This window comes from Cylas formicarius, unplaced genomic scaffold (genome assembly GCF_029955315.1).
Source record: "Cylas formicarius isolate icCylForm1 unplaced genomic scaffold, icCylForm1.1 PGA_scaffold_8__14_contigs__length_24414737, whole genome shotgun sequence".
Lineage (NCBI taxonomy): Eukaryota > Metazoa > Arthropoda > Insecta > Coleoptera > Brentidae > Cylas > Cylas formicarius.
Window position 1 is genome coordinate 1,153,230 of NW_026844361.1, and position 12,397 is coordinate 1,165,626.

General features: G+C 35.5%; 1 protein-coding gene across 1 annotated transcript; it reads left to right on the plus strand.

The window, feature by feature from the left end:
* Positions 1-491: 491 nt before the first annotated feature.
* Positions 492-9,940, plus strand: LOC132706083 (transmembrane protein 64). The gene is made up of 3 exons (XM_060677168.1): positions 492-1,958; positions 2,014-2,175; positions 2,232-9,940. The coding sequence occupies exons 1-3, from the start codon at positions 1,320-1,322 to the stop codon at positions 2,349-2,351; spliced, it is 921 nt and encodes a 306-aa protein (XP_060533151.1). The 5' UTR covers positions 492-1,319; the 3' UTR covers positions 2,352-9,940.
* The last annotated feature ends 2,457 nt before the right edge of the window (positions 9,941-12,397 follow it).

A 12,397-nucleotide genomic window follows, 5' to 3' on the forward strand; every position in this document is an offset into this window, starting at 1 on the left:
TCGTCACCTGTGCCAATATTATAGACCGCTTTTGAAGCACCTCGTTGATATTGTTTCAACATTTCTTTGCACCAATCGACACGAACCTTTTTTTTTGAGCGTTTGTCAAATTATGCGAAATCCAACGCAAACAAGTCTTTTTAGTCGCCAAATAATTATGTAATATCTTATTGATGCTTATCATACTAATGCCCAAGGATGCCTCAATCACACGATATGTAACAAGAGGATCTTGCAGTATCAGTTCACGTACAGCATCGATGTTTTGAGGCACAACTGATTGAATTCGTTATACCAAGTTTTCATAGTGCTGTAGGATGTTGCTTTATCGCCATATAAAGAACTAAGTTCATCGATGCATTTTTTTATTGTTAATCCACATTGAAAGTTATGAAAGTTTTTATAAAAAAATAATGATTGTCATTATTATTATTTTTATATAGCATTTATTGTAATAAAATGCAAATACAGTGTTATACTACAAGTCCAATACATCCCACGAAGACAATAAATACAGTTTTCGTTCGACAAGAATATCCTCGTAACCTAAATACTTCCCTAGAATACTATTAGCTAAACTCTAAACTACTTGGATAACTTAAAAGTTCTAGCTTTGAAAACTTTTTTTTTGAAACCTTGGTAGAACCAAAAAAAACTGGAAAAAGAAAAGATTTTGTCTGTGGTAAATAAATAATAACGCTTGGATTAGATCACTTATTTTAACATAGTAATCATGTGGCGTAAATATAGATACAAAAACTAGAAAATAATTATAAGCAAATAATGGATTAATTAATTAATTGTTAAATAATTAATTCTTCAAATCTATTATACTATGAATTTCATCTCTAGTTATTTCAGTTTTAATAAATGTTTTTCATCTGATTTTAAATAATGAAAGTGTTTTACTAAACGTCAGATTGCACCTAAAACCACTTGGTGTTACTAAGGTTAGAAATAAATACAAGTAGCAGCCCTCGTATTACCATCACTCCAAGAATCAGTACGTCGGCTCCATCTGTGGTTTAAAGATTAAGCTAAAGCGAACATGCGCTCCTTTCTACAAAACCAGAGCAAGACGTGTAGGCAACCAAATAAACACCACGTTAATAGTTCCGTGGTTTACAAATCGATGAAAAAGTGGTACATTATTATTCTATGGAAAAAGTTTCCATCAAGGTTTTAAAAATTATTTTTCATTTGATAACACACTTTAAATTTATTTAGCAATTTTGCCGTAGCGTATATTCGCGCAATCCCATGGATTTATCAGTTTTCAAAGCGTAATCGCTCATCCAATATTGACGAATATGTAGGTTATGCCATTGGGTTTGTTGACGTTCGCCAATGTAATTTACAACACCTTTATCGGCGTAATTAACGGTAAAACCAACCGCAAACATGTTGATAAAGGCTTCCCGTTAACGTCAGCCATGAAAATTGACATAGAAGAATACGCACAAAACTCGGGTTCGAAAACAAAGTGCTTCAGCCTGGGCAGCTCATTGTACTTCCTATCCGTCGGCAGGATTCTGGCCATATTGTCCACCGCCCTGGTTATAATTTGTACGCTTCTCCTCTTCAAGACTTACATCAAACTTGTGCTTCTGTGGCTAGAAAAGCAAGACGACTGGATTATCGCCGCTACCATATGTATACTGTTTATCTTGGTGTCTCTTCCAATAAGTGTGGGCTACATCGTTCTGGTCCTGACCTCGGGCTACCTCTTTGGAGTGCCTCGCGCTTTAGTTTTAGTAGTATGTGGGGCAAATTTTGGCCTCCTGGTGGCCCACAACATCCTGCGGATGGTGAGCCACCATCCGGGCATCTACAGATTCACCCGCAACGAAACCGCCTCAGCCATCATGCAAGTTATATCCGGTCCGCTGTGTTTCAAAATCGTATTGTGCTCCAGACTCACTCCAATCCCTTTCGGATTGCAAAATACAATTTTTGCTGTAAGTGTATGGTGTTTGACTCCCAACAATGGGTTAAGTTGCATCGATGTTTTAGTTAAGCAATGTTAGTGCCAAAGTCTACCACATAGCCTCATTCCTAGGGCTGCTTCCAGCGCAGTTCGTCGCGGTTTACGTCGGTTCCACCCTACGGTCCATGCAGGACGTTTTGGAGAACAATCACATATCGTCGACGACTTACTTTTTCGTGTGCGTCCAGGTAAGTAGGATTTTTCCCCACTCCATTTCTGGTCGCTAATAAACGCGATATTGTAGCTGTTGTTGGGCGCGTCTTTGATGTTTTGGATAGGTACCAAAGCGAGATACGAGCTTCTGAAAGTCATAGCACAGGCGGAAAGTTCTTCCGCGATGGCGACTTCCTTTTCTATGGTGTGATATTGGCGTCGTTTTAGATATCACACACTTATCAGTGGACTGTTATAGATAAGCTTTTCTGGGGGAAATCTATCAGTTCGCATTTACTGTTTGCATTTTGTTTATCGATAATAATAAAAAGAAAATGCGGGCCCGAGAATTAATGAATCATATGTTTTTATAAGATAAAGGTTTGGTTGCGCCCATGACATTAACTAAATATCAATTATGAAATGGTTTGCTTGGGAGGAAAATGCGATAGAGGGTGTTTGGAAATAACGTTAGAATAATTTAAAAATAAATAAACACTTTCCATATCAATTGGGGTCCGAAAATGCATACTTTTTTGTTTGAATTTGGTAGTGTTGTTTATTGTTATAAATTAATTAAATTAAAATTATTTAGTATAGTTGCGTCCCGGCTGACACCCAATGCATTATTTTCGACAAAAAAACAAGTTTAGTTTTCGTTAGTTGGTTAGTTTGATTTACCTCTTAAATTTTTTTCGTATTTTGCTTCTGTTTCGAGATTTTTTAAAAGTTCCTGTATCGACCCATATTCTTATTTTTTCATGTGAAAATCGCCACTTAGATTGTTCGAACATTATTTCCGGATACCCTGTATAATTTAGTTTTTTGCCAAAGACACCACCAAAATATCGACGTTCTGGGAATATCTAATCGAAACTAGTACTGGTGTGACGTCATAATTTGTGCTTGGTTTTGCGTCTAAACACAATGCTCGCTTTTCATTTCGCGTTGATTTTCGTCTACATAAGAATTATTTTACTGTGTCATCGAATAATGTGTCTCTAAAAGTAGAAGCTTCTGGCTTAATTTCCAAGTCTTTGTTTTGATTTTTACCACAACAGGAACTGTTTTTTCATTAGAGGCTTAAACTCAAACTTTTTTCCTTCATTGTGTCCAAAAATAGTTCCATTTTCTTTTTTGTATTTTTAAAATTTGTTTTGATACAGCGGTTAACCTAACCCCAAATTTTGACGTCGGCACTAAATGACGCCTGTATTGCGAAGGGACTTTTTGCACCTGTTATTTTGACGTTTATCCCTTATTTAAAGCCTGCGCAATTGATGGGAAAAAACGATTTCCCCTGTCGTTTCGCCTTACTAGAGGTTCGAGCTTAAGGAAATATTTCCAAGATATTTCCCCTTATTTCCTCAAATATTTCGCCTGTATCTCCCTCTATTTCCATTGCTTTCTCTCTTTCGAAAACTCGATGGGGTCAAAAATCGAAATCGAAATTTCGACATTCGGTCAAAGGTACCACGGGTCATTAACGGCAAAGGTAGACCCATAGATTTAAATCAAACTTCTATTTTTTATTTGTTTTTATTGTGACCAACACAACACAAAAAGTACGCAACTCTTTAAAAAATTAAGGCAAATAACATAATAATATACACTTTTTGCTTCTGCATTTTCCTTGTATAGTTTGAACAAAAATACTAATTTTCCCCCTTTTTCTATTCCCGTCCTGTTCCTTATATCTGAGTATACAAAACCAAAAGTGCTGAAAGTTCGTTCTATCGACGCTGAGGAAACAGTTACACACAGAAACTGTTTCATTATTGGTATGTATTCGCAATTTCTGACTCATCGTTTTGTGATGTCCACCACTGTATTCGATTTACGTTTTTTTATTTCATATATTTTTTTTAATGGGCTACTGTGCGCATTTAACTTCACAGATTCTTTTCTTAGGGTCTTAACTAATACTTTTGTTTTTGAGGGTTCAACATATAGGCTAGAACATGATATAGCGCGAGTGCCTACTAATATCGATCCTGAATTTTTTGTATTAATTAATTAATTAATTTTTTAAGTATTAATAATATTGAAAAAACTCTTATAATACCGTACAAAATTATTAATTAAAAATAAAAAACATTATTGAAATACAAGAAAATAAACAAAATATTTACATGCTTCCGCTAAATTGCCACTAAAACTCAAACTAACATTTTCATTCTTCCAAATCGACGTAATATCGGTTCTTTAGTCTTCATCAGACCAGCTGGAATAAAGAAAAACGTTTTTAGAATGTTAATAAAAAAAATATCAGTGACGTACTCTCTTAAATTTCCAATGTTTCAGTGCAGGTGTTACAGACAAATCCCTGTCCAGAATGTTGCTTGCAAACGGGTTTTTCACATTTTGAACACGTCATTGGAGATTTTCTATCTTTTGCTCGTGGACATAGAGACTTTTTTTATTGTTTTTTTATTTTTGTGGGGATATATTTTGACTTATGTGGGTTTAATAACACACACTGAAGCGTTTCATTTTAAGAAGGATGTATTAAATATTGGAATTTATAAGAAAACTAACAAAATTCATTGTACACTTGGTCCGTGGTCCGCCATTCCACCGCGTTCTTCTCTAGTCACGTAGGCCAAAAAGATTATTTGACAATAACTGCGTTCTGCACTAATACATTCAACACACCCCCTCAATTTAAATGCATCAACAAACTGCAATCAAATGCACTTAAATTGTCCAATAACATACAATTTCCTTAAGTGTTACTTTTGCTTATCACCATTGATCTAAATTTAACAAATTTTTCTTTTCCTAAAGATTTCGTGAACATATCAGCACAGTTTTCTACTAAAGATACATATTTAAGTAACAAAACCCCTTTTAAATGTAGATCTTTGATGAAATGGTACTTTATGTCAATGTGTTTATCACGCTTAGAGTTTTCACAGTTCTTGATCATAGATATGGCACTAATATTGTCTAAGTTCAAAGTCACTGGTCCACACTTATTTGTTAAGTCACTTAACACACCTCTCAAATTAACAAGTTCTTGTGCTGCAAGTCCTGCGGAAATATATTCTGCCTCCATTGATGATAATGCAACACAATTTTGTTTTCGTGAGTGCCATGCAATTGGGTTTTTGCCATGGAAACATACAAAACCACTAACACTCTTGCGAGTTAAATGGTCGCCTCCCCAATCAGTGTCACATACACCTGTAAGTTTTTGGTCTGGCTAGATGAATGTTAGTCCAAGGTCAATAGTGCAACTCAGATAACGAAGAATCCTCTTCGCTGCATTCCATACACACATATTTGGTGTGTCCAAAAATCGAGATAAATATGAAACACTATATGCAATATCTGGTCTAGTTACCAAAGACAGATACATTAAACTACATACCAATCTTTTATATGGAACACTATCTACCTCTGTCATAGTCATGTCCACTTGAAAATTTACTTCCATTGGCGTTGCTACTGGTCGAGTTTCCCCCATGCCAAATTCTTCTAAAAGTCTGGTAATCATTCTCTTTTGGGTAATTTGGATGTCATTGTTGTTCCTCTTCAAGTCCATGCCAAGAAATGTCTTAACTTCTGACATTGTTTTAACCTTAACTCCTCGAATAAACTCCTGCTGAGTTTCTTCACCTGATCTTCGGGTCCAGTATTAAGAGCATCATCGACAAATAGTGCTAGCAACATATTGCCATTCACATATAAACAGTAGTCATATTGGGATCTTCGAAAATTTAAACTAGTCATAACTTGGTTAAATTTCTTGTTCCAACATTTGGGTGCATTTCGTAGTCCATATAAAGCACGTTTTAATTTTAAATACCTAGACTTCGTTTTCAAACCGTCTGGTGCTTTTATGTACACATCATTGTCTAAAATTCCATTTAGAAATGCAGCAGGAACGTCAATTTGGTGCAGTTTCCAATTATTCTGCAAAGATACTGAAATTAGTAGTCTTAGTAGCCAATCTGCATACCGGTGAGTAACTGAAGTTGTCATTTTCGGTATAAGGTACTTGAAAACCTCTTGCAACCAACCTGGCTTTCCTTGTACCATCTTCTTTCACTTTGAATATCCACTTTGTGTCTATAGCTTTATGACCTTCAGGAAGTTCTGTTGGAATCCATGTTTGAGAATTTTCATGAGCTCGTATTTCCTTTTCTATGGCTTCCCTCCAGTCTGCAGTTTTACAAACTTCTTCATATACATTGTAGATTTCATAGTCACTTAGTGTTCTTGGTCTTTCCAGTATTCTTCTATGTCTTGTTATTGTCATATTGTGTATTGGTAAACATTCATCATGTTCATCACTACTTAAGCTATCTACTCTTTCTTGTAACTCACCATCCCTTTGAAATTGTTCTTCATCCTGGGTGTCATCTATTTTATTTAGTTCCCTGTTTTCTCTCTTTTCTATATCCTCTTCTTGATCAGGTAAGTATACTGCATTTTTTCTTACTTGTGTTGACTCTTCTGTATCTTTCTTCTCATAGCTAATTTTATACTCCATTATACTTTCATCAAATCTTACATCTCTGGATTTTATTGTTTTCTGCTCCTGTGGTAACCACAATCTGTAACCGCCACCACAATATCCAACCATGACCGCCTTCCTTGCCTTAGCGTCTAACTTATTACTCTTTGGTAAGATGGTATACCAGGCGCGACAACCAAAAATCCTGAGCTTCCTTAGGTCATTTCGCCCATGTCAAATTGTGGAGGGTGTTACTCCCCTAGGTAGAGCTCTAGTTGAAATTCGATTTAATTCATATACCGAACATTTTAAAGCCTCATCCCATAGTGATTTTGGGATAACCGAATCAATTATCTTGGTTCTGACTTTATCCAGTAAAATACTATTCATGCGTTCTGCTTTCCCACCCTCTTGGGGTGTAAATGCCATGCTATGGTATATACCAGTGTGATACCTTTTTGTTTACAAAAATTTCTAAAACTACTGGAAAGAAATTCACCTCCATTATCTAGTCTAAATGCTTTAACCTTGACTTGATTTTGTGTTTCAAGATCTCGAAGTTACTGTACCAGATTTTCACTAGCTTCACCTTTGGTTTTTGAAATTCTGATTTTGAAGAAATGAGAATAATCATCTAATATAGTTTGGAAGTACTTACTACCATCTTTAGTTTGTGGATTGATTGGTCCGCAGACATCACTATGCACTAAATCTCCTATAGCTGTGGTTGTCCTTTTACTTCTCTCAAACGGACACCTTGTTGCCTTGCCCTCCATACAACTGCTGCATACCTGATTAGATTTTGATAAACCCTACTGCACAAGTGAGTCACCACCTGCATGTCGTAACCTTCTATGCCATAGGTCCTCCACTAAAATGTGACTCTGGTGAGGCAACGGTTCTATTATCTTGTTCATTGGTAACACATATAGTCCATTTTTGTTTTCACACTTCAACACAAAATTTCTACCATTTATGGTGGTGCCTTCTCGTTGGACTACAATCTTGTGCCCCCTTGTAGTTAGCTTTGAGGCTGATAACAAATTGTGCTTCATACCTGGAACAATGAGTGCTTCAACTGACAATTTGACCCCTTGACACTCTGCTTTTAACACTCCTGTCTTGTTGGACCTTACCATAATTTGGTAGCTCCTGCACACTATGCATTTTTCCGTCCAATTCCTCTTGTACAAAATGATTGCTTGCTCCTGAGTCCAATACGAAATTCATACCTTCGATGTGATTTCCGTAGTTTGCTGCATACAGAATTACGTCTTCTTCGGCTGTGTTGGCTTTCTGATTTCTATCTCCCGACGTTTGTACACTTCCTTTTCCTCTATCAACACGTGGGTTACCTCTGAATCCTCTATGTTGCCTGCCTCTAAAGTTCCCTTTTTCTCGTGGTCACTGCGCTTGAAAATGTTGGGGACTACCGCACGCCGAAACATTTCTTGCCACTTACACTCAAGCCTATTTCGCTGTCTTCATTGCTACAATTAGCTTTTGATTTCATTTTTATTTCTTCGTCCAATAACCTCGCTTTAACAAAATCATATTTTACATCTGAAATTGTCTCCAAAGCTGTTACAACTGTATCATATTGTACTGGCAGTGACAATAGTAAATGGCAAACTTTATCACTCTGACTTAGGTCTGATCCATGCTCTTTAAGCTCCCTGATAATTGTATCAAATTTTAGGAAATGGTCTTCAAGCCTTTCATTTGCGGTCGTTTTTAGATTTAACAGTTTTCTCCAACAGGATAATCTTGTAAAAGAGCTAGACCTTACAAAAACATTTTTCAATGCCTCAATTTGCGCCTTTGCACTTTTGCAATCTTTAATAATATCCAAGTGTTTGTCCGACACACCTTGAACTATTCTTGACTGTGCTTTATAATCCTTTTTCTCCCATTCCTCCTTTTCATTCGAAGTAGCACTTTCTCCTGGTTTATTACCTTGGATGGCCTCCTGGCAGTTTTCCCTTCGAAGCAAAGTTACCATTCTGAATTGCCAATTATTAAAATTGTTTGCTTCTAAAATTGGCACTGTATTGCTGTGTATTCCAGCCATAATTTAATAATCTATATGTTGTGCGTTCACACAGTTTTATATTGCCAAAATTTGGTTTTTCATTGACTCTTGACCTGCTCTTTTCTTTTCATTTATTAAAGCACTGCTCAAAACCATGTTTTTCTGCAAATGGATAAGCTAGGTGTTGCACATCCTTGTATGCAAAGCCAAAAAATCTTGTTCCCATTAGTTTCAAATAATTTTCAAGTTGTCTTCCTATTTCTAAATGGAAATCTTCCTAACTCTTTTCTATTAGGTTCTAGAATTTTATTTTTCTTGAACGCATACAATCGTAATATGGCTTGAGGAACTGCGAATGTTTTAGCCGGCCTTACCATCCATAATTCGCTTTAGTTCTGAAGTTTACAAGACCTTTTACAATTGCGTGGCATTGTTTACATTTGTTACATATTATGTCATCTCATTTTGTCCATAATTCAAAATAAATATTTATTTTAAATTAAAAAGGACATACACGATTACCAATTTCAAATGTATATGTTTTTAAATTTGTGGCGCGACTTTAAACACTATGTCGTTTTACCCGTATTTGTCATTTTTTACGTATTTCCCTTATATGGCTTCGTAAAGTTCTCCTTGGAATTTCAAACTCAGTGCTCGTTTTCCTCACGGCCATACCATTTCGAATTGCTTCCATAACTTCTGTTAAACGTTCTTCGGACCATAAAGCCCTGCTTTCTTGGCATTATAGTTTATCTAAAATAAACAAAACTAAATCTAAATCACAACTTTTGTTTCAAACAAGGCCCGAGGTTTATAGGTTGGGTCCCAAACATTTAAGGTTTTGGTTGTGATTTGCGTCGTATGCGCTTCAGCATCATCGAAAGAGAAGACGCAGAAAATCTTGAATTCAAAATAACGTCTCGGAAAAATTAGGTTATAATCCTTCCATAACCAATAAAGGTGAGATGTCATGAGAGGGGCAAAAAGTGGAAGGCTTTAAATGTTTGACTGCGGTTAAAAGTTACAGATTTAACAATGTGTGAGCTTGCTGTATTATAATTACGCAGAAACAAACAAGTATTTGGTTAGTTTCTGTTGGACTGGAGAAAAACATTTAAAGTGTTTCAGAAGGTACAGCATGTAGAACAACTTTGGTTAGTTTTGTTTAGTTTTGGGGAATTCCGGAATGCGCGTCATATCTGGTGTTTCGTAGAATAGGTTTATTATTAAGGTGACGACCAAAAATCATGTCTAAGTCAAAGATCTGTTAATTATTGATGAATAAATATTTATATTATTCTTACTCGAGCTGTTTTATTAATTCCTCAATCGCGCGAGACGCCCATGGTATATTGAACATCCGATTTCAAGACCTCCGTAACCAGAAGAAAAAAGGAAACTCTAAACTACGCCCCTTACCGGATCGTTCGATTTCGCTCTTTTTGTACTTTTTTTCAAATACCAAGAAAGTTATAAATAATGTTTGTTTAGGTTAAGGCAGCAAAAAAAAAGCCCATTGTTATTCTATATTGCTCTGCGAAATGCAAACGATTGTATTGTGCATGCACCCTGTACAACATGTTTTTCGATTATTCGAATAAGTGGTCCATCTATCCTTGAAATCGTGTCAAACTTTTTAACGTAAAGTTTTTTCCCAATATCTCGCGCACTCTGTGTAATAGACGAACAGCGCAAATACGAAAATCTTAAGTCTCGAAAAATCTCCATTTTTCACCGTTTCGTAATAATAAGTTAACCCCCAAAAAGACAATTTTCAAAGTTTTACATTTTTGCCCACGAGAGACCCTGTACACTGTGGTCGTAATTATAATGTTTTAACAGGAAAAACCTATTTCTGAACTAGATCAAAATAGACTTCATATTAAGGGCTCGATTTTTAAGAAACATTTAATGGTTAAAACTGCATGGCAATACTCTTGACTGCCAACTTTTTTGTTAATGAAAATTTTGGATATGGATAAAAACATTATTAGGGCATTTTTTAAGCCAAATGCAGGGGTGTACTCAGATTTTATCTACAGATTTCCGTTTTCTCTTCAGTAAATACAGCTTTATTTTATATAGCAATCATAATTGGCTATGGTCTAAAAAATGCACGTGTCGAAACTAGTCAAAGTTTTAGTTTTTCCAGCATTTGTTGCGTGAGGATATGCTTGAGCTTTCCAATACTTCTGCAATTATATGCAAATGCCGGTCTTCATTTAAGGGGTTTTTGATTTTTCCTTGGCCTTTTGAAATATCTGCAATTGGTTAATTTTTTTTTAATGTTTATTGCTGAGTAGTTAATGAAAACATCTATAGAGAATTTTAGACAGATTATAAATTAAACTAAGCATAATTTGTTTATTTATTACAAGTTTAGGTCGCTTACAGTACTTATTACCAAAAAATAGCAGCCACAATGTTAGTTCAAATCGGTGGATTTATACAAAACAAACATAAATCGGATGTAGAACATTATACAAAAAGAGAAAGATATTTAACACTCATACACTGCTAAGTTACACTATACGTATTTGATATTTCGTTTAAAGCAAAGGGGAATGCTTCTCTGTGTTGGTTCTACTATATGGGATTTCAAAGAGATTAGCATATCTTAAATGTCGAGCGGGAATTCTAAAGTTAAGTTTCGACAAAAGATATGGAGAATCAATTTGTGAGTTTGTTATTTTGTAAAACATAGACTAGGCTGCCACAGTCCGTTTATCTTCCAAACTAAGTATTTTGAACCGATTTTTAATTGAAATAATTAAGAATTAAAAGTTCATATTTTCACGAAATTATATATTTTGACATGACAATTGTTTCGACAACACCGTGTCTTTATCACATGTGGTTTGATAAAGACACGATGTTGTCGAAACAATTGTCATCTTAAAATATATAATTTCGGGAAAATCTGAACTTTTAGTACTTATTTATTTTGATAAATGGATTTTCATCAAGTAAACGCCTCCTCAGTTCGATTTTTAATTGGGCGATGATCTCTTCTTCTATACGAGTATGGTGTTTAAATGACCACTTTGTGTCAAGTGTAACTCCCAGATCCCTTACTTCGTTCACTCTTACCAGGTCATTGTTATTTATTTTATAAGTAAAATCTATTTTATTGACTTTTTTGGTGAACGAAATACTGTGACACTTTGCTGGATTTTTTGCTGATGAGATCCTGCTGCATTTTAAGCCAGTCCCTGTGGGTCCCTACGATACGAAATAATTTCAGATCGTCTGCATAAAGCGGTATATTGAGGTATTTGAAACACTTTCTTATATTGTTGATATATATATATATATATATATATATATATATATATATATATATATATATATATATATATATATATATGATGACACTATATTCCGGGATATCATCCGTTCGCTCGTTGAACTCCGACTGGAATCCTGCATCCGACTGGAATCCTGCAAATCTTGCATCCGACTGGAATCCTGCAGACGTTTCGCCAAAATCTCACTTGGCATCTTCAATGCTCGCGCTCCGAAAACACTTCGAACACTGGGCGGAGCGCGAGCATTGAAGATGCCAAGTGAGATTTTGGCGAAACGTCTGCAGGATTCCAGTCGGATGCAAGATTTGCAGGATTCCAGTCGGATGCAGGATTCCAGTCGGAGTTCAACGAGCGAACGGATGATATCCCGGAATATAGTGTCATCACATTTTTCCATCCGTGAATCAATACGTGAGAATATATATATATATATATATATATATATATATATA

Bases quoted from the DNA above. Each gene is read 5' to 3' on its own strand.
- LOC132706083 (XM_060677168.1), top strand. From the start codon at position 1,320: ATGCCATTGGGTTTGTTGACGTTCGCCAATGTAATTTACAACACCTTT. The intron at 1,959-2,013 runs GTAAGTGTATGG...TCGATGTTTTAG, and splicing joins TGCAAAATACAATTTTTGCT to TTAAGCAATGTTAGTGCCAA. The intron at 2,176-2,231 runs GTAAGTAGGATT...GCGATATTGTAG, and splicing joins ACTTTTTCGTGTGCGTCCAG to CTGTTGTTGGGCGCGTCTTT.